The sequence below is a fragment of the Euprymna scolopes genome, chromosome 41 (genome assembly GCF_053919585.1).
Source record: "Euprymna scolopes isolate OS-2025 chromosome 41, ASM5391958v1, whole genome shotgun sequence".
Lineage (NCBI taxonomy): Eukaryota > Metazoa > Mollusca > Cephalopoda > Sepiida > Sepiolidae > Euprymna > Euprymna scolopes.
In genome coordinates, this window is record NC_136522.1 from 47,579,504 (window position 1) to 47,601,381 (window position 21,878).

The window sequence follows — 21,878 nt, forward strand, 5'->3', positions numbered from 1 at the left end:
GTTCAAGCGGTGGTCGAGGCGCTCGCTCGATACGAAGAAGTAACAGGGGCCATCTTCAACCGTAGCAAGTCTGTTGGCCTGCGGTTGGGGGCCTGGACCGGGGTAAACTCGCTTCCAGCTATTTTCAGCTGGACCGATGGACCGGTCCGCATTCTCGGTGTCTGGTTTGGACCGGGACTTCAGCTGGAAAAGAATTGGTCGAAGTACAGTCTAAGGTCAAATCGTCAGTAAAGACTTGGATTGGAAGGAAATTGTCCTTGAAGGGTCGGGCGGAGGCGTGTGCTACATACGTCTTTCCGCTCATCCTTTACCGTTTGTCTGTACTTCCTCTCCCTGCAGAACGACTAACCCGCTTACAAGGGCGCCTCGATTCACTTTTGTGGAACGAGGGTAAGCATTATGTCTGCAGAGAGGTCTGTGTTCAAAATCCGAGCAAGGGAGGCCTGGGTCAGCCCAGTCTCTTGTGTCATAGAAACGCCGAGAGATTGGCTTTCCTGAGTCGTTCACTTGAAGGAGACGCTCCTTGGGTCCCTGTGGTTGAGAACTCGTTTCCCAATCTCAAACCCGACCCTTCGGTAGAAGGTCGTCGTAGACCGAAGGGGGAGTCCAAGTTCTTCTCCGAATGCCGAACCGCTCTTAGAGCTTTGCCGGGGACCAATGTCCTCGATCAGCCAAGGAAGAAACTGTATCGGGATTTAGTGGAGGGGACCACGAAGGATCCACTTTGTAGGCGGATGGGATGGTCGATGGAGGTTGTCCGTTCTCAATGGTGTTGGGCGCCGGGACGGGAGGTTCTGAATAACTCGGAATTCTCCCTGACTTGGCGACTGGTCCGAAATGCGCTGCCCCTCTTCGATGTACTTTTCCGGTATAAAGAACATACCAGTCGCTTCTGTCCGTGCTGTGACGAACGCGAGCCCGAAACAATCGAGCACGCGTTTTTTAGTTGCAGCCGGATACAGCCCCTATTAAAGTACGTCGAGGGGGTAACAGCTCGCATCGATGCCGAGTGTCTGCTCGATCTCGACGTAGGAACTTTTGTGTACAACATGGAGCCACCGTTCCCCAGGGAGGAAAGTTTGGTTTTCCTGGCGATCCTAGCAGTAGCGCGCATGACCATTTGGATCACGCGCCTCAAGTTGGTCCACGAAGGGACATCTGTTCCTGATCGGGATCTGATCGTTTACTTTAAACATTTGCTTAAAGTAAAGATCAGATGCGATTGGAAGAGGTTGCCTAGAGTGGTATTTGACAAGAGGTGGGTGCACAGCACTAGTTTGTGCATCCGTCGAGGAGCCAAGTTTCAATACGTGTTCCCTCCTTAGGCATGGCATGGGCGGTGCTGGGTCCTACGGAACCCATCCCGCCTAGGTTAGCATTATAAGTTCAGTAAAGTAACTCTTGACTGGTGGTACAAATGAGATCCTGTTCCTGATTTTATTTTTTGGTATTAGAGAACCTCTGAGTCTGCCCAACCCCCCCCCCTGCTCCTCATCTTTATTTTCTGATGCCCCCGGTCACCCCCCCCCACTCAGAGGTCACCTTCCTACCCCCTCCATCCGTTGCTTTATTTTCTCCCACCTCCATTAAGGCGACTTCCCCAAACCCCATTAGGGATGCTCTGCTTGTTTTCGGTTCCCCGGAAAACAGTGGGGGATCTAGCCACATAGAATAGTACAGGGGGGTCTTACTAACAACACATTAGTAGTTTTTCTTTATTTTAAGTGTTCATTTCAAAAATAAAGAAAAACTACTAATGTGTTGTTAGTAAGACCCCCCTGTACTATTCTATGTGGCTAGATTCCCCACTGTTTTCCGGGGAACCGAAAACAAGCAGAGCATCCCTAATGGGGTTTGGGGAAGTCGCCTTAATGGAGGTGGGAGAAAATAAAGCAACGGATGGAGGGGGTAGGAAGGTGACCTCTGAGTGGGGGGGGGGTGACCGGGGGCATCAGAAAATAAAGATGAGGAGCAGGGGGGGGGGGGGCAGACTCAGAGGTTCTCTAATACCAAAAAATAAAATCAGGAACAGGATCTCATTTGTACCACCAGTCAAGAGTTACTTTACTGAACTTATAATGCTAACCTAGGCGGGATGGGTTCCGTAGGACCCAGCACCGCCCATGCCATGCCTAAGGAGGGAACACGTATTGAAACTTGGCTCCTCGACGGATGCACAAACTAGTGCTGTGCACCCACCTCTTGTCAAATACCACTCTAGGCAACCTCTTCCAATCGCATCTGATCTTTACTTTAAGCAAATGTTTAAAGTAAACGATCTAACTAATAACCCCAGCGTTCAATGTAAAAGATGTAGTTTTTTCCCACTCCACGAACATTTTATGCCAATTAATTCAAGAACTCTTTCTAATGAAATCGAACTTTATTTTCTCACATATACACACACACACACAAAAAAAAAAAAAATGCACACACAACATACAGAAATGAATATACAAATTGTACATAGTTAAATTTTACATTGAACGCTGGGGTTATTAGTTAGATTAGGATCCACAGAGTGATTGAGGTATTTTGGTAAATGTTGCCAGTCAAGAGTAAGACTTCAAAGTCTCATCTGTTACATAGTCAAAAAGACCCTGTACCCTCCCCCTCCCAATTTCTTGTAGGGCCTTGTGCCTAATTTTGTTGAATTGAATTTTTTGTACGTTTTTTATGTTCAATTTTTTCTTTCTCAATAAAATATATAAACAAGATCAAAGTGTAGTATCTGTTCTTCAGATGCTTCACTTCTATTTCTTGTTCTCTTTCGGTGGAGGAGAAATCCTTCACGACTGAGACAATTTTTATTTTTGTACCTTTTCTCCACGTTAAAAAACGACCCTGGTGTCTAACTCTGTCCCGTGGGGAGGCATAGTAAATAGGTACAATACATTACAAGGGAAACATTTGTGAAAAAATATACTCGGAAATTACGGAGATTTATGTAATATTGGAAAATTTACGGAAAAAAAAAATAAAAAAATAAAAAAACATGTCTCTAATTAAATATTTATAAATATTAAGAGAATCGGAATCGGAATCGGGAATCCAAAACGGAATCGGTAATTGGATCGAAATCGGGAAAAATGTTGGAATCATCCCACCACTAGTATATATGTATATATATGTGTATGTATATGTGTATATATATGTGTGTGTATGTGCATTTATATGTATATATATATGTGTGTGTATATATAGTATAGATATGTAGATATATATGTATGCATATGCATACGTATAAATATATGAATATATATTTGAGCATATATATATATGTATATATATGCAGATATATGTGTATATATGTAGATATATTTGCACGTATATATGCATATATAAATATATGCATGTATATATATGTATATGTATCTATATATGTGTATTTATTGATCTGTATATGTGTATATACTTGTATATATATATATTTGTATATATATGTTTATGTATATATATATATATACATATATATATGGGTATGTATTTATATGTATATATGTGCATATACTTGTATATATATATATATATATATATATTTGTAAATATCTATGTTTATGTATATGTATATATATATATGTGTATATATATTTTGCTATTTGCATATATTTATGTGTATATATATATGTGTGTGTGTGTGTGTGTGTGTGTGTGTGTATATATATATATATATTTATATGTGCATATATGCATATCTCTATATATAAATTCGTATTCCTGTCTGTTTGTTTGTTTATTTGTTTAATATATACAAAAGATCCATTACTTTGTTATTTGGATGTTTATTTGCTTCCCCACTGAGCAAATTAGGCAGGAGGCCGTTTTTAATGTGGAGATAGGGGGAAGGAGGAGGGAAAGAGGGGATCCAGCTCCCCAGAGGAGGGAAGTGGGGGCTGGATTAGAAACTGTTGGTATGAAGGGTTGCCCCTTCAGTGACCAAGGTCAGATATGTGGGGTTACCCCCACATATGGTCTTTGTGAGTCATGCCCCGGAGAGGGGCCATTACTTTGTTATTTGATTCATTCCTATACATAGTATGAATAGTATAATTCGTGTAAAATATACGATTAGGAGGTGACGTCATTTGCATATTACATTTAGGAAAATCGATTTTATTAAATATCGATGTGTTAATTATTGTTTATATGTGAGAACATTGTTGTAAATGTCCTATTAAAGTTTCTTATTTAAATTTGATTTATATTGATAACATTTAATTTCAATTTTTGTTATCGACATTGATTTTTTTTATATATATAGTCCGGTGTGACTTATATGCTCTGGGCGCGAACTTTGTTCTTTTTGTTTTCTTTTTCGGCGGATATTAAAACTGAAAACTTTCAAGCATTATTTTTTTAATTAGTTTTAAAAAAAATAATTTCCGTGATTTCGCAATTAACGTTGTCGTCCAGTGAATTTTTATTTTAAAATAAGCAAACAATCCAATTTAACTACGATTCTTTATTTAAAACAAAAACAGAAAACACTTCCATTTACATTTTTACCAGTTTTTTTTTCTTCACATTTTTCTGACATCGCTAATTTTTTTTTTTTCTTTTAATACCACAATAAATCATAACTCCTCATTTTTTTATAACATAAAAACATGTATTTCGGTTAACACAAATTCTACTTTGGTATTTTTGAAACTGAATTATTTACAATTTGTTTTCGTTGCAACAGACCGTAAATATAAATCTTTCTAGACTGAGGTAGCATAAAGAAAATTCACTTAAACTGGATTATAGGCATAAAAAGGTGCTTCTGCCGAAATACCCGGTGGAGAGTTTGTCACGTGCTTCTCCCTCCCCCTACCCCATTCCCTTTTCTTTTTGACCAGACCATTCTTCTCTCTGAGCATATACAACTCGAATCGGCATAAGAAAAATAACATTACAAATAAATCAGAGTGACTTCCTTTTAGTTAGTGGATTCAAAGCAGACTAAATGATAACATTAAAAAATGTATTATGTTCTGATGACATTAAATTAAATAAATGGCCATTTAACCTCTAAATAATTTTTTTCTTTGAATTTTAGATATTATACATTCAGGATTATGCTGATTAAAAAAATACCAACTTTGAGGGTGTTTGTTGTAAATTTTTCAAGTATTAGCTGGATAATCAGATGTTTGTCGTTTATCTAATATATAACAGGCAAAATGGATGCGCTCGTTTGTATATACCCACGACAGGCTTTTTGCATCGGGGTTCTCGCATCAGTGAGATTCCAAGAGAAGTTTTCTTATACTTCCTAGATCATAATATCTCAGATTCGCAGACGGATGTTGTCTCTGTTTTTTTTTCTTTGTTTGTTTTGTTTTTGTTTTTTTGTTTTTGATCGAGTTTTAAAAAATTCCCGCCGTCCCGTTGTGTTGGCTGTTTGTCTTTTTGTGTAAATAAAGTGAAACTAATTGAACGCAACCGCCAGCGCCTGGCCTTTGCCTGGGTAGTATCTGTTCTGCAATCGGTCCTTGGTATTCCAAAGGCAACCCTCTTAGTAAAAAAAACTATCAGAGTGAAAATCTTCCGGCAGATTCCGCCCTCTACAGTGAATGGGTACAATTTTGCTGCCATTAGATGAATTGGGAGTATTTCTTTGGAGGGTAACAAGTACAGTAAGTTCATTGGAGCACATTCCGTGGAAGTACTTATCAAAAAGGCACATGGATGCAACTCTGTAGCGATGTGACAGTGGCTGGAGCTTGGCAGTGAATGTAGGACCTATACTAAAAATCTTTTTTGCGCCCTAACCTTTAGGGAGAGGATAATGTTGATGTAGAAAACACTGTGGAATTTCCACGGGTCCCGCTTGTATTTGATCGATTTTATAGTATTTATTTTTACATTTTTATGGAGAAATGTTCTTTTGGTGTTAAAGAAAAAGACAGGTATTTTATTAGCATTATTATTTTAAAACACACCTCACCGAATATGTATGATACTCCCTGTCCCCATTCCCCTCTTCTTCACCCCCTCTCTCTACCTCCCTCTGTCTCTCTTTATCTCTCTGTCTCTTTTTTTTCTCTCTCTCTCTCTCTCTCTTTCTTTTAAACTCAAGTTCCAATTTCTTCTTAAAACATTTTAAGATTTAACATCAATCTTTTAGGGGAACAACTATTTTTCTAGCGTGTGTGTGTATGTGTGTGTATGTGTGTGTGTGTGTGTGTGTGTGTTATCTTATTTAAGAACTGCGTTCTTATCGTTGAACACTGTATGTTGAAATGAAATAAGTCGGTCACTTAGCCCATGTGTGTAGATCGTGATGTTAAAATCATTTGATCGCTCTAGACCTATTTGAACGACATTTACGCGTCATAAAAGTTAATTTTAACTAAATTCTCACCGTGGTTCACACTGGCCGAGTGGTATGTTCCTTGCTAATAGAGTCAGAGATAGCTTCATGGCTGGGTTCTGAATCCCTCACCCGGCGGTAATCATGACTCCCTGCACTGATGAATCACGAAAGACTAGTGTCTTTAGGCATTAAAAAACATGTGTGGTTTAATTATTGTAAATATATATATATATATATATATATATATATATATATATATATATATATATATATATATATATATATATATATACTCGGTTTTTTTATATTCAAAAGTAATGGACTAATGAATTCAACGAGGTTGTTAGATAGTGCTCAATAAAAAGAGCTGATAATACTTGTTTATTGTTATATAAACATGCTTACATCCCGCTGCTACAAATAGCCACTTGTTTCAATCATTGAACTTTTGAATAGTCAAGTCGCTGCCTGATGATATCTGTTGTTTGATTGAAACAAGTGGCTATTTGTAGCAGCGGGATGTGAGCATGTTTATATAACAATAAACAAGTATATATATATATATATATATATATATATATATATATATATATATATATATATATATATATATATATATAAGCAAGCTTGAAGAGTCCTAGAGTGGATGAAACGTAGAATATTCAGTGTAGCTTAATCGCCATGTATATTTTATAACTTACTATATATATATATATATATATATATATATAGTGGGGGCGGGGTGCCCGACTTTGCCCGGTTGTAAAATACGCTTAAATATGATATTTTAATTTGTTCAGATTTGGTATATATTATTATAGAGTCGTGATTTCAAAATAATAAGTATTTGGGTGCCATCAGCTAGAATCGAATCCGAAAGCAAAATTTTAGCATTCAAAACTAGTGATGTTACCACCATACCAATTAATTAACTAATTAAAAATTAAAGCTTAAAAATAAACTAAGGTGAATGTACAAGATGTTTAACAATTTTTTGAATTTTTACCCATTTTTTGACCCCTTAAAAACTATTTTAACCGGCTGAAGACCCATAAAAAAACAGTCCGTAAAAAATCCAATCATTTGATGCCTCTAGTGTCGCACTGCAACTTTTAGTTTCGGAGGAGATAGAGTTTGAAAAAATGGAAACAGACATATAACCTTTTATATGATTGTAGTTATATATTGCATATATTATCAGTTTTTTTTTTAACTTCAAATCGTTGAACTTTGACCCGTTGGCAACCAAATTTCTGGCCGAAAACCGATTAAAAAGATTTTCCCAAATCTTAATACCCCTTTATGTCAAATATCGTGTCTGTAGATCGAAAATTGACAGAGTTATTTGGTAGGGAAATGTACACACAGACAGACACACAGACACACACACACATTTTCAATTTTATAGATATATAGATACACACACACACACACATTTTCACTTTTATAGATATATAGATACACACACACACATTTTCACTTTTATAGATATATAGATGCACACACACACACACACACACACACACACATTTTCACTTTTATATATATATAGATACACACACACACACATTTTCACTTTTATAGATATATAGATACACACACACATTTTCACTTTTATAGATATATAGATACACACACACACACATTTTCACTTTTATAGATATATAGATACACACACACATTTTCACTTTTATAGATATATAGATACACACACACACACACACACACACACATTTTCACTTTTATAGATATATAGATACACACACACACACACACACACACATTTTCACTTTTATAGATATATAGATACACACACACACATTTTCACTTTTATAGATATATAGATACACACACACACACATTTTCACTTTTATAGATATATATAGATACACACACACACACACACACACACACACACACACACATTTTCACTTTTATAGATATATAGATACACACACACACATTTTCACTTTTATAGATATATAGATACACACACACACACACATTTTCACTTTTATAGATATATATAGATATACACACACACACACACACACACACATTTTCACTTTTATATATATATATAGATACACACACACACACATAATACTATTTCGTTGTAATGTGTATGTCTGCTCTGATTGAATAGAAAGATTCTTTTATTTCGTTAAAGTCCGGCCAAGATAAGAGAAAATCGCGCTCTTTTTTATCAGTTTTCTCTTTGAATAAACACTTTGTCAACTGATTCATTCATTATTTTAAATTCTTCACCTTCTGAGGAGTCGAATTGTCTCTCATTGAAACCGACTTTTTCTCTGATAATATTTCCTACTCTCTATCGACCGGTGCTGATACCATTTTCTTTTTGCTTGTTTTGTTTTGTTTTTAATCTCATCAACTTGCTAATACTAGCTGACCCGAACCAGTGTTGCTCGTGATTATCTTACTGCAGTCAGTGAAAATGTGTCCATCTTTGATCAATTTATTTTTACAGTTCTACAATTTTTTAAGATGATTATTTGTATTATTTGGATTAATCAGACTAATGATCTCACTAGGTATTTCTAAGTTATTTATTTCTAAGTTATTTATTTCTAAGTTATTTATTTCTAAGTTATTTATTTCTAAGTTATTTATTTCTAAGTTATTTATTTCTAAGTTATTTATAACAAAAAAATTAGAAATAATCTTATATGAGAGCTTTTTTATTCAGATAGGTTTGCCTCACAATTAAACATGTATTTCTCAGCTTAATTTCATTATATATATATATATATATATATATATATATATATATATATATATATATATATATATGTATATATATATATATATATATCCCTTAGTGTTTTGCTTGATACTTTTATTGATTTTATATAATTTTTGAAAATTTACTTTCAACTAGAACCTAAATACTAAACCTCGGAAGTGTAAAGTTAACCCCCTTTTCCTTTACAAAACATGACAACTTATATACTTGAAGAAAATCAGACGTTATATACCGTATATACTTTTGTATAAGTCGAATTTTTAGGAGATGATATTAAGGTTATTTTGAGGGGTCAACTTATACATAGGTAATCTTTTTGGAAATGATCGAGCGCCGAGTCGCTCGATTATAGCATAGAAAATGCCATTTTATTTGTGCATTCGGTATATACCGGTAATCCTAGTAATTAATCGCACTCCTTCTGAACCCCACTGCAGTGTGTATGCCAGCATGTAAGAACATGTGTGGTTTTTCAGTGGGAGGCTTAATAACAATTGGAATAGCTCTCGCAATGTTCACTCTCTAGACGTGGCTATAGGCCTATATTTGATATGATATATTCGGTGATGATATGGCGTTTTTTTTTTTTTGTAGGTTAGGAAATTGTAGTGTTTACGATATGTCGTTCTCTCCTATGTTCAACAAGTTTTAACAATTTACTGACAACTATTTAATGAAACCATGTAATGGCACTTAACGTGTACGTTCGCTTTATTATGGTATATTACAGCTCATGCAATGTATGTGTTTACGTTATTATGGCACGTGACATAAATTATGTCTAAAATCAGTAACTGCACCTGGAATCTACAGCATATCATTGATCAGAATGTCTGATTAGCAACATTTGCATTCGTTGCATGTAAGTGTGCAGCTGGTTGGTTCTATATATGAAAATCGAATAAACCACACTTGTGCAAATGCACGTATTATTGCTAGCGGATGCCGAGAAACAATTTACAATATTTCTTACAAAAAAAAAAAAACTCCAAGAAAGAAATTATCTGTGCAAGAAAGAGCCATGAGATGGCTGACCATTTAACTTGTTTAGAATCTATAGTTGACTTATGCACAAGTAATACCTAAAATGACGTCATTTATTTATTCACTTGTTGCAGACTATTATCCTCATCTTTCAGCTGTTCTTTCACAATATTTCGGACAACTATTCTTCTGGCCTTCGTCAGGTGTAGAAACTCCGAATCTCCTAACTGCATTCTCCGCAATTACTGCCTTCCATAGTTGTTCCAGATGAGCATTGCCTGAAGATAGTGATTTCAATCCTACCCAAAGCTGGCAAGAGATTTAGTTGTGCCAAAACGTGGTGAGACAACAAGCACTATGGAAGGCAGTAATTGCTGAGAATGCAGTTAGGAGATTCAGAGTTCCTATCTCGTTGTGGTAATCACCTGACGAAGGCCAGAAGAATAGTTGGCTGAAACGTCGTGAAACAACATCTAAGAGATGAGGATAATAGTCCGCAATAAATAAATGAATAAATAATACTCATCCAATTAAATAATACAGACACAATTTTTGGTCTTAAAATACACAAGATCGACTTATACATAAGTATATCCGGTAGTTCGAAACATTGTGCAAACAACACTCAACTATTTTTTGTAGGTATTTAAATTTTGGTGCTAAACTTGTAACCGAAAATAATCATAATTTTAAAATCCCTTATAACATAGAAAAAAATGAATAAAAATAAGAAATAAAAAAAACTGCATTGATAAACTGTTTCACTGAAAATAATGGGAATATCCAACAAGATAATTATATATGTTTTATTTTATATTTTATATATATTATTTTTTATATTTATTTTATTTATTTATATATTTTTATCTATTTTCTTTTTCTGCAGAGTCATTGGCCGAGAAGAATTCTTTGTGGACTCCACTTTAAAAGTCAAATAGTTACCCCCAGGAATACTAAAAAAAATAAATCATGAGTATTAAAACGAAATAGGGAAGAAAAAAACGAACAAACTTCTAAAATCCCCAGAAAAACTTTCATCTTTCGGTGACCCTTGGACTAAGCATTTCTTTGATCTTCATCAGAAGATTCGATGCCAGTTTTGGTAAAAATAAATATTTAAAAAAAAATAAATCACAAAAAAAAAGAACAATTCCAAGAACAAGAGTCGAGAATAACATTGACTGGTTATAATTTGATTCTACTTTTAAAATACGTGAAGTTTTGGAAAACAATGGAGAGTTCCCATTTAAACCGTAGTGGAGATGGAGCAACCAAGGGAGAAACAAGAGGAGGAGGGGGAGCACTGGGGGGCTCCCCAAGCAGTGGAGTCACGAGCAATGGGAGCGCTTCTAAAGATGGAAGTGATATGCTGGCTGCAGCGTTGGAACAAATGGACAATATAATTGCATGTAAGTATATGTGTGTGTTTATGTCTATAGCATGATGTGTCAATATGTGTGTGTATGTCTATGACATGATGTGTCAATATGTGTGTGTATGTCTATGACATGATGTGTCAATATGTGTGTGTATGTCTATGACATGATGTGTAAATATGTGTGTGTATGTCTACGACATGATGTGTCAATATGTGTGTGTATGTCTATGACATGATGTGTCAATATGTGTGTGTATGTCTATGACATGATGTGTCAATATGTGTGTGTGTCTATGGCATGCTCTGTCAATATGTGTGTGTATGTCTATGAGATTGTGTCAATATGTGTGTGTATGTCTATGGCATGATGTGTTAATATGTGTGTGTATGTCTATGACATGATGTGCCAATATGTGTGTGTTTATGTCTATGACATGATGTGTCAATATGTGTGTGTATGTCTATGACATGATGTGTCAATATGTGTGTGTATGTCTATGACATGATGTGTCAATATGTGTGTGTATGTCTATGACATGATGTGTCAATATGTGTGTATGTCTATGACATGATGTGTCAATATGTGTGTGTATGTCTATGACATGATGTGTCAATATGTGTGTGTATGTCTATGACATGATGTGTCAATATGTGTGTGTGTCTATGGCATGCTCTGTCAATATGTGTGTGTATGTCTATGAGATTATGTATCAATATGTGTGTGTATGTCTATGGCATGATGTGTTAATATGTGTGTGTATGTCTATGACATGATGTGCTAATATGTGTGTGTTTATGTCTATGACATGATGTGTCAATATGTGTGAGTATGTCTATGACATGATGTGTCAATATGTGTGTGTATGTCTATGACATGATGTGTCAATATGTGTGTGTGTCTATGGCATGCTCTGTAAATATGTGTGTGTATGTCTATGAGATTATGTGTCAATATGTGTGTGTATGTCTATGGCATGCTCTGTCAATATGTGTGTGTATGTCTATGATATGATGTGTCAATATGTGTTGTGCCTATGGCATGCTCTGTCAATATGTTTGTGTATGTCTATGAGATTATGTGACAATATGTGTGTGTATGTCTATGACATGATGTGTCAATATGTGTGTGTATGTCTATGACATGATGTGTCAATATGTGTTGTGCCTATGGCATGCTCTGTCAATATGTTTGTGTATGTCTATGAGATTATGTGACAATATGTGTGTGTATGTCTATGGCATGATGTGTCAATATGTGTGTGTATGTCTATGACATGATGTGTCAATATGTGTTGTGCCTATGGCATGCTCTGTCAATATGTGTGTGTATGTCTATGACATGATGTGTCAATATGTGTGTGTATGTCTTTGACATGATGTGTCAATATGTGTGTGTATGTCTATGACATGATGTTTCAATATGTGTGTGTATGTCTATGACATGATGTGTCAACATGTGTGTGTATGTCTATGACATGATGTGTCAATATGTGTGTGTATGTCTATGACATGATGTGTCAATATGTGTGTGTATGTCTATGACATGATGTGTCAATATGTGTGTGTGCCTATGGCATGCTCTGTCAAAATGTGTGTGTATGTCTATGAGATTATGTGTCAATATGTGTGTGTATGTCTATGGCATGATGTGTCAATATGTGTGTGTATGTCTATGACATGATGTGTTAATATGTGTGTGTATGTCTATGGCATGATGTGTCAATATGTGTGTGTATGTCTATGACATGATGTGTTAATATGTGTGTGTATGTCTATGACATGATGTGTCAATATGTGTGTGTATGTCTATAACATGATGTGTCAATATGTGTGTGTTTATCTATGACATGATGTGTCAATATGTGTTTGTGTCTATGGCATGCTCTGTCAATATGTTTGTGTATGTCTATGAGATTATGTGACAATATGTGTGTGTATGTCTATGGCATGATGTGTCAATATGTGTGTGTATGTCTATGACATGATGTGTCAATATGTGTTGTGCCTATGGCATGCTCTGTCAATATGTGTGTGTATGTCTATGACATGATGTGTCAATATGTGTGTGTATGTCTTTGACATGATGTGTCAATATGTGTGTGTATGTCTATGACATGATGTTTCAATATGTGTGTGTATGTCTATGACAGTATGTGTCCATATGTGTGTGTATGTCTATGACATGATGTGTCAATATCTGTGTGTATGGGTATGACATGATGTGTCAATATGTGTGTGTATGTCTATGACATGATGTGTCCATATGTGTGTGTGCCTATGGCATGCTCTGTCAATATGTGTGTGTATGTCTATGAGATTATATGTCAATATGTGTGTGTATGTCTATGGCATGATGTGTCAATATGTGTGTGTATGTCTATGACATGATATGTTAATATGTGTGTGTATGTCTATGATATGATGTGTCAATATGTGTGTGTATGTCTATGACATGATGTGTTAATATGTGTGTGTATGTCTATAACATGATGTGTCAATATGTGTGTATATCTATGACATGATGTGTCAATATGTGTTTGTGTCTATGGCAGGCTCTGTCAATATGTGTGTGTATGTCTATGAGATTATGTGACAATATGTGTGTGTATGTCTATGGCATGATGTGTCACTATGTGTGTGTATGTCTCTGGCATGCTGTGTTAATATGTGTGTGTATGTTTATGACACGTGTAAATATGTGTGTGTATGTCTATGAAATGATGTGTCGATATGTGTGTGCATGTCTATGACATGATGTGTCAATATGTGTGTGTATGTCTATGACATGCTGTGTCAATATGTGTGTGTATGTCTATGACATTATGTGTTAATATGTTTATGCATGTCTATGACATGATGTGTCAATATGTGTGTGTATGTCTATGACTTGATGTTTCAATATGTGTGGTTATGTCTATGACATGATGTGTTAATATGTGCGTGTATGTCTATGACATGATGTGTTAATATGTGTGTGAATGTCTATGACATGATGTGTTAATATGTGTGTGTATGTCTATGACATGCTGTGTCAATGTGCGTGTATTTCTATGACATGATGTGTTAATATGTGTGTGTATGTCTTTGACATGATGAGTTCATATGTGTGTGTATGTCTATGACATGATGTGTTAATATCTGTGTGTATATCTATGATATGATGTGTTAACATGTGTGTGTATGTCTATGACATGATGTGTTAATATGTGTGTGTATGTCTATGACATGATGTGTTAATATGTGTGTGTATGTCTATGACATGATGTGTTAATATCTGTGTGTATATCTATGATATGATGTGTTAACATGTGTGTGTATGTCTATGACATGATATGTTAATATGTGTGTGTATGTCTATGATATGATGTGTTTATATGTGTGTGCATGTCTATGACATGATGTGTCAATATGTGTGTATGTCTATGACATGATGTGTCAATATGTGTGTGTATGTCTATGACATGATGTGTCAATATGTGTGTGTATGTCTATGACATGATGTGTTAATATGTGTGTGTATGTCTATGACATGATGTGCCAATATGTGTGTGTATGTCTATGACATGATGTGTCAATATGTGTGTGCATGTCTATGACATGATGCGTTAATATGTGTGTGTATGTCTATGATATGATATGTTAATATGTGTTTGAAAGTCGATGACATGATGTGTCAATATGTGTGTGTATGTTTATGACATTATGTGTTAATATGTGTGTGCATGTCTATGACATAATGTGTTAATATGTGTGTGTATGTCTATGACATGATGTGTTAATATGTGTGTATGTCTATGACATGATGTGTCAATATGTGTGTGTATGTCTATTATATGATATGTTAATATGTGTGTATGTCTATGACATGATGTGTTTATATGTGTGTGTGTATGTCTATGACATGATGTGTTTATATGTGTGTGTATGTCTATGACATGATGTGTTTATATGTGTGTGTATGTCTATGACATGATGTGTTAATATGTGTGTGTATGTCTATGAAATGATGTCTTAATATGTGTGTGTATGTCTATGACATGATGTGTTAATATGTGTGTGTATGTCTATAACATGATGTGTTAATATGTGTGTGTATGTCTATGACATGATGTGTTAATATGTGTGTATGTCTATGATATGATCTGTTTATATGTGTGTGTATGTCTATGACATGATGTGTTAATATGTGTGTGCATGTCTATGACATGATGTGTTTATATGTGTGTGTATGTCTATGACATGATGTGTTAATATGTGTGTGTATGTCTATGACATGATGTGTTAATGTGTGTGTGTATGTCACTGATATGATGTGTTATAATGTGTGTATGTCTATGACATGATGTGTTTGTATGTGTGTTCATGTCTATGACATGATGTGTTTATATGTGTGTGTATGTCTAGTACATGTGTTAATATGTGTGTGTATGTCTATGACATGATGTGTTAATATGTGTGTATGTCTATGACATGATGTGTTAATATGTGTGTGTATGTCTATGACATGATGTGTTAACATGTGTATGTATGTCTATGACATGCTGTGTAACTGTGCGTGTATGTCTATGATACAATGTGTCAATATGTGTGTGTATGTCTATGACATGATGTGTTCATATGTGTGTGTATATTACATGATGAGTTAATATTTGTGTGTGTATGTCTATGATATGATGTGTTAATATGTGTGTGTATGTCGATGACATGATGCGTCAATATGTGTGTGCATGTCTATGTCATGATGTGTCAATATGTGTGTGTATGTCTATTACATGATGTGTTAATATGTGTGTGTATGTCTATGACATGATGTGTTTATATGTGTGTGTATGTCTATGACATGATGTGTTTATATGTGTGGGTACGCCTATGAAATGAAGTGTAAATATGTGTGTGTATGTCTATAATATTATGTGTTAATATGTGTGTGCATGTCTATGACATGATGTGTCAATATGTGTGTCTATGTCTATAATATGATGTGTTAATATGTGTGTGAGTGTCTATGACATGATGTGTCAATATGTGTGTGTCTGTCTATGACATGATGTGTTAATATGTGTGTGTATGTCTATGACATGATGTGTCAATATGTGTGTGCATGTCTATGACATGATGTGTCAATATGTGTGTGTATGTCTATGACATGATGTGTTAATATGTGTGTGCATGTCTATGACATGATGTGTCAATATGTGTGTGTATGTCTATGGCATTATGTGTTAATATGTGTGTGTATGTCTATGACATGATGTGTTAATATGAGTGTCTATGTCTATGACATGATGTGTTAATATGTGTGTGTATGTCTATGACATGATGTGTAAATATGTGTGTGTATGTCTATGACATGATGTGTCAATATGTGTGTGTATGTCTATGGCATGATGTGTTAATATGAGTGTATATGACATGATGTGTAAATATGTGTCTGTATGTCTATGGCATGATGTGTTAATATGTGTGTGTATGTCTATGACATGATGTGTTAATATGAGTGTCTATGTCTATGACATGATGTGTTAATATGTGTGTGCATGTCTATGACATGATGTGTAAATATGTGTGTGTATGTCTATGACATGATGTGTCAATATGTGTGTGTATGTCTATGGCATGATGTGTTAATATGAGTGTATATGACATGATGTGTAAATATGTGTCTGTATGTCTATGGCATGATGTGTTAATATGTGTGGGTATGTCTATGACATGATGTGTTAATATGTGTGTGTATATGACATGATGTGTAAATATGTGTTTGTATGTCTATGACATTATGTGTTTATATGTGTGTGCATGTCTATGACATGATGTGTCAATATGTGTGTGTATGTCTATGACATGATGTGTCAATATGTGTGTGTATGTCTATGACATGATGTGTTAATATGTGTGTGCATGTCTATGACATGATGTGTTAATATGTGTGTGTATGTCTATGACATGATGTGTTAATATGTGTGTGTATGTCTATGACATGATGTGTTAATATGTGTGTGTATGTCTATGACATTATGTGTTAATATGTGTGTGTATGTCTATGACATGATGTGTTAATATGTGTGTGTATGTCTATGACATGATGTGTTAATATGTGTGCGCATGTCTATATTATGATGTGTCAATATGTGTGTGTATGTCTATGAACTGATGTGTTAATATGTGTGTGCATGTCTATAATATGATGTGTTAATATGTGTGTGCATGTCTATGACATCATGTGTCAATATGTGTGTGTATGTCTATGACATGATGTGTTAATACGTGTGTGTATGTCTATGACATGATGTGTTAATATGTGTGTGCATGTCTATGACAAGATGTGTTAATATATGTGTGCATGTCTATGACATGATGTGTAAATATGTGTGTGTATGTCTATTACATGATGTGTTAATATGTGTGTGTATGTCTATGGCATGATGGTTTAATATGTGTGTGCATGTCTATGACATGATGTGTTAATATGTGTGTGTATATGACATGATGTGTCAATATGTGTGTATGTCTATGATATGATGTGTTAATATGTGTGTGCATGTCTATGACATGATGTGTCAATATGTGTGTGTATGTCTTTGATTCAATGTGTCACTATGTGTGTGTATGTCTATGACATGATGTGTCAATATGTGTGTGTATGACATGATGTGTCAATATGTGTGTGTATGTCTATGATATGATGTGTTAATATGTGTGTGTATGTCTATGACATGATGTGCCAATATGTGTGTGAATGTGTATGTCATGATGTGTCAATATGTGTGTGTATGTCTATGACATGATGTGTTAATATGTGTGTATATGTCTATGACATGATGTGTTTATATGTGTGTGTATGTCTATGACATGTGTTAATATGTGTGTGTATGTCTATGACAAAATGTGTCTATATGTGTGTGTATGTCTATAATATGATGTGTTAATATGTGTGTGCATGTCTATGACATGATGTGTCAGTATGTGTGTGTATGTCTATGACATGATGTGTTAATATGTGTGTGCATGTCTATGACATGATGTGTCAATATGTGTGTGTATGTCTATAACATGATGTGTTAATATGTGTGTGTATATTACATGATGTGTTAATATGTGTGTGTGTATGTCTAGGGTTATGATGTGTTAACATGTGTGTGTATGTCGATGACATGATGTGTCAATATGTGTGTGCATGTCTATGTCATGATGTGTCAATATGTGTGTGTATGTCTATGACATGATGTGTTAATATGTGTGTGTATGTCTATGACATGATGTGTTAATATGTGTGTGTATGTCTATGACATGATGTGTTAATATGCGTGTGTATGTCTATGAAATCATGTGTCAATATGTGTGTGTATGTCTATGATATGATGTGTTAATATGTGTGTGCATGTCTATGACATGATGTGTCAATATGTGTGTGTATGTCTATGACATGATGTGTCAATATGTGTGTGTATGTCTATGACATGTGTTAATATGTGTGTGCATGTCTATAATATGATGTGCTAATATGTGTGTGCATGTCTATGACATGATGTGTCAATGTGTGTGTGTATGTCTATGACCTGATGTGTTAATATGTGTGTGCATGTCTATAATATGATGTGTTAATATATGTGTGCATGTCTATGACATGATGTGTCCATATGTGTGTGTATGTCTATGATTCGATGTGTCAATATATGTGTGTATGTCTATGACATGATGTGTCAATATGTGTATGTATATGACATGATGTGTTAATATGTGTGTGTATGTCTATGATATGATGTGTTAATATGTGTGTGTATGTCTATGACATGATGTGTCAATATGTGTGTACATGTCTATGTCATGATGTGCCAATATGTGTGTGTATGTCTATGACATGATGTGTTAATATGTGTGTATATGTCTATGACATGATGTGTTTATATGTGTGTGTATGCATATGACATGTGTTAATATGTGTGTGTATGTCTATGACATGATGTGTCAGTATGTGTGTATGTCTATAATATGATGTGTTAATATGTGAGTGCATGTCTATGACATGATGTGTCAATATGTGTGTGTATGCCTATGACATGATGTGTTAATATTTGTCTGCATGTCTATAATATGATGTGTCAATATGTGTGTGTATGTCTATAATATGATGTGTCAATATGTGTGTGCATGTCTATGACATGATGTGTCAATATGTGTGTATATCTATGACATGATGTGTTAATATGTGTGTATGTCTATCTTATGATGTATTAATATGTGTGTGCATATCTATGACATGATGTGTCAATATGTGTGTGTATGTCTATGACATGATGTGTTAATATGTGTGTGTATGTCTATGACATGATGTGTCAATATGTGTGTGTATGTCTATAATATGATGTGTTAATATGTGTGTGCATGTCTATGACATGATGTGTCAATATGTGTGTATATCTATGACATGATGTGTTAATATGTGTGTATGTCTATCTTATGATGTATTAATATGTGTGTGCATATCTATGACATGATGTGTCAATATGTGTGTGTATTTCTATGACATGATGTGTTAATATGTGTGTGTATGTCTATGAAATGATGTGTCAATATGTGTGTGTATGTCTATTACATGATGTGTTAATATGTGTGTGCATGTCTATGACATGATGTGTTAATATGTGTGTGTCTATGACATGATGTGTTAATATGTGTGTGTATGTCTATTATATGATGTGTTTATATGTGTGTGTATTTCTATGACTTTATGTGTCAATAAGTTTGTGTATGTCTATGATACGATGTGTCAATATGTGTGTGTATGTGTATGACATGATGTGTTTATATCTGTGTGTATATAACATGATGTGTTAATATGTGTGTGCATGTCTATGATATGATGTTTTAATATGTGTGTGTATGTCGATGACATGATCTGTCAATATGTGTGTGCATGTCTATGTCATGATGTGTCAATATGTGTGTGTATGTCTATGACATGATGTGTTAAAATGTGTGTGTATGTCTATGACATGATGTGTTAATATGTGTGTGTATGTCTATGACATGTGTTAATATGTGTGTGTATGTCTATGACATGATGTGTCAATATGAGTGTGTATGTCTATGACATGATGTGTTAATATGTGTGTGCATGTCTATGACATGATGTGTTAATATGTGTGTGCATGTCTATGACATGATGTGTTAATATGTGTGTGTATGTCTATGACATGATGTGTCAATATGAGTGTGTATGTCTATGACATGATGTGTTAATATGTCTGTGCATGTCTATGACATGATGTGTTAATATGTGTGTGCATGTCTATGACATGATGTGTTAATATGTGTGTGCATGTCTATGACATGATGTGTCAATATGAGTGTGTATGTCTATGACATTATGTGTTAATATGTGTGTGCATGTCTATGACATGATGTGTTAATATGTGTGTGTATGTCTATGACATTATGTGTTAATATGTGTGTGCATGTCTATTACATGATGTGTTAATATGTGTGTGCATGTCTATGACATGATGTGTCAATATGAGTGTGTATGTCTATGACATTATGTGTTAATATGTGTGTGCATGTCTATGACATGATGTGTTAATATGTGTGTGCATGTCTATGACATGATGTGTTAATATGTGTGTGCATGTCTATGACATGATGTGTTAATATTTGTGTGTATGTCTATGACATGATGTGTTAATATGTCTGTGCATGTCTATGACATGATGTGTTAATATGTGTGTGCATGTCTATGACATGATGTGTTAATATGTGTGTGCATGTCTATGACATGATGTGTCAATATGAGTGTGTATGTCTATGACATTATGTGTTAATATGTGTATGCATGTCTATGACATGATGTGTTAATATGTGTGTGCATGTCTATGACATTATGTGTTAATATGTGTGTGCATGTCTATGACATGATGTGTTAATATGTGTGTGCATGTCTATGACATGATGTGTTAATATGTGTGTGTATGTCTATGACATTATGTGTTAATATGTGTGTGCATGTCTATGACATGATGTGTTAATATGTGTGTGTATGTCTATGACATTATGTGTTAATATGTGTGTGCATGTCTATGACATGATGTGTTAATATGTGTGTGCATGTCTATGACATGATGTGTTAATATGTGTGTGCATGTCTATGACATGATGTGTCAATATGAGTGTGTATGTCTATGACATTATGTGTTAATATTTGTGTGTATGTCTATGACATGATGTGTTAATATGTCTGTGCATGTCTATGACATGATGTGTTAATATGTGTGTGTATGTCTATGACATGATGTGTTAATATGTGTGTGCATGTCTATGACATGATGTGTCAATATGAGTGTGTATGTCTATGACATTATGTGTTAATATGTGTGTGCATGTCTATGACATGATGTGTTAATATGTGTGTGTATGTCTATGACATTATGTGTTAATATGTGTGTGCATGT

The 21,878-nt window shown here is 34.6% G+C and overlaps 1 protein-coding gene across 10 annotated transcripts in view; it reads left to right on the top strand.

Annotated features, from left to right (window-relative positions):
• Positions 1-21,878, top strand: part of LOC145266513 (liprin-beta-1-like) — an 840,289-nt gene that overhangs the window by 130,795 nt on the left and 687,616 nt on the right. For all 10 annotated transcript variants that reach the window (XM_080122251.1, XM_080122249.1, XM_080122253.1 and 7 more), the window contains exon 2: positions 10,939-11,461. In XM_080122251.1, coding sequence (XP_079978377.1) covers positions 11,284-11,461 — 178 coding nt within the window. In that variant the 5' untranslated portion in view covers positions 10,939-11,283. The remainder of the gene's footprint in view (positions 1-10,938; positions 11,462-21,878) is intronic.